At 32.6% G+C, this 2,500-nt stretch overlaps 1 protein-coding gene across 1 annotated transcript in view; it reads left to right on the top strand.

Annotated features, from left to right (window-relative positions):
* Positions 1–2,500, top strand: part of LOC137645858 (dynein axonemal intermediate chain 4-like) — a 244,609-nt gene that overhangs the window by 155,164 nt on the left and 86,945 nt on the right. Inside the window, exons 2-4 of the mRNA XM_068378847.1 lie at positions 571–733; positions 1,356–1,457; positions 1,858–1,924. Coding sequence (XP_068234948.1) covers positions 571–733; positions 1,356–1,457; positions 1,858–1,924 — 332 coding nt within the window. The remainder of the gene's footprint in view (positions 1–570; positions 734–1,355; positions 1,458–1,857; positions 1,925–2,500) is intronic.

The raw sequence follows: 2,500 nt of genomic DNA on the forward strand, positions 1-2,500 counted from the left end.
GCAAGTAATAATCATGATAATAATGATAATTTCTCTGATCCATTACACATGGCACTTTGCAAGAAACGATGAGGTAATTGTTCTTAGTCTATCCAAAAAAAATTCTTTAACTTATTTATTTCTATGACTTTAACGAATTATGGAAGGATCATACTGAATTATTGGTGTCCTTAAATTATTAATTTGGAATATGCAAAGATTGATTTTATACAACCTGCGAAGCAGAAATTAAAATGCAAGAAATATAGAAATTATTGCAAATATGGTTTGAACTGTACCACCATCTTTACTCAGACTAAGCGATGCCAGTGGAAATTAACTTTGGGATTTTCATCTTCTTTGACAAAGACATGTACCTCATACCGCATATTGTTGTATCAGTTCTCATTTCAAAGTTGCAAATGGTGAAAATTTTATACAGGACATGTGTCTTTATATAACATTTATCCACCGATTACCTTAAGTGAAAAATAATTCTTATGTCCCCATCCTGACAGGTTACGTAAGTGTGATTACGTAAAGGATCAGAGGCTCCTGGTTTCGAGAATTGCAGATTTTCTTTTTTCTCAGGAAAGGGGAGAAGAAGAAAAGGATGGGGACGGTGGAATTATCTTTAAGAGTAAAGCTTCAAGAGACGCCGACGCTACTTCTCTTTTTCCAGGAGAATACTTCAGTTAATTCTCTCGATGCCGTCGCCAAAGAGTACATTGATGAATGGAATACGTATACTCATGTAAGATTTTTTTCGTATTAATCTCTCTCTCTCTCTCTCTCTCTCTCTCTCTCTCTCTCTCTCTCTCTCTCTCTCTCTCTCTCTCTCTCTTGGATGCCAGCTTTTCAGTAACAAAATGAAATATAATATACTTGATTTTATTTTGCATTCTAGCAAGTTTCTTTTACCTATAGTATTCACACTGAATAAAAGCCAGTAGTTGTGTAAATTAAGTTAATATTCATAGGACTTTTGGTCATTGTTAACTGTAATTTCGTATACTCCTTTTTTACCTTTTGATTTACATAATGCCCTCTACAGAAATCAGCGACTCAAATTTTGCGACATTCTTTTTGTTCAAATAAACTGCCATATATATATATATATATATATATATATATATATATATATATATATATATATATATATATATATATATATATATATATATATGTATATGTATATGTATATGTATATGTATATGTATATGTATATGTATATATATATATATATATATATATATATATATATATATATATATATATATATAAGCTTAGGGAAAATTGTTACATTATTTCTGTTTTGAGCAAACAGACATATATAAATTGTGGGAAATTTTGTATTTTATAACAATACTTTACAGAAACGAGATGGCCAGCTAGTTAGAACTCGGGAGGTTACTTGCCAGACTTTTCTCAAATACTTCGTTGATAAAACCAGCCAGAAGTCTGCTGTTGTTTTCAAGGTAAGTTGACTACTCAACTGGGCTGGCATTAATCAGAAAAGCTGAGTATGAATATATCTCTCAATACATCTGTATTTGTAAATTATGGGTACCATTGATCTCGTATATGAATATTGGATTGTTAGGTACAAAACTGGAGGAATACCGACTTAAGAGAGTTTGCTGGTACATTTGAGTTTTATGATATTGTATATGACCAAGTTGGTTTATTTGAAGAAAATGTATGAAGTCCATTATCTTAAAATACTTATATTTTTATCTTAAGAAAATGTCATGGTTTATAACGACTATGAAGTTGCCCTCACTTCAACTCCTTGTTTTTAAGTTTTGTTTTCCGTACATTATTGAACCTGCACAATGGGGTAATTTGAATCTTTTCTCTACTTTACGTTTATTACAGGATACTGGTAGTTGGGCAACGCAGTGGGACATGTATGACGAATATCAAAAACTAAAAGCAGAAAAACGTAAGTTGCAGGTTTTTCTTAAAGATAGTGTTTGGAATTTTTGACACATGATTATTTAATTTTTGACTGGTTCATTAAGGACATTATTGTTTTATTTTTATTCGTTGTATTATGGTAGCAGGTTGGCCAGGGCACCAGTCACCCGTTGAGATACTAACGCTAGAGAGTTATTGGGTCTTTTGACTGGCCAGACAGTATTACATTGGATCCTTCTCTCTGGTTACGGTTCATTTTCCGTTTGCCCCCCCACACACACACATCGAATAGTCTGGCCTATTCTTTACACATTCTCTTCTGTCCTCATACTCCTGACAACACTGAGATTACCATAAAATTCTTCTTTCTGCACTGTAATTGTTCTGTGGCCACTTTTCTCTTTGTAAAAGTAGGACACTCCAAAATCAAACCATTTTTCTCTAATCTTGGGTAGTGCCATAGCCTCTGTATCATGGTCTTCCACTGTCTTGGGTTAAAGTTCTCTTGCTCGAGGGTACACTCCGGCACTATTCTATCTTATTTCTCTTCCTCTTGTTTTGTTTAATATTTGTTTTTGTAGTTTATATAAGAGATATTTAT

This window comes from Palaemon carinicauda, chromosome 8 (genome assembly GCF_036898095.1).
Source record: "Palaemon carinicauda isolate YSFRI2023 chromosome 8, ASM3689809v2, whole genome shotgun sequence".
Taxonomy (NCBI): domain Eukaryota; kingdom Metazoa; phylum Arthropoda; class Malacostraca; order Decapoda; family Palaemonidae; genus Palaemon; species Palaemon carinicauda.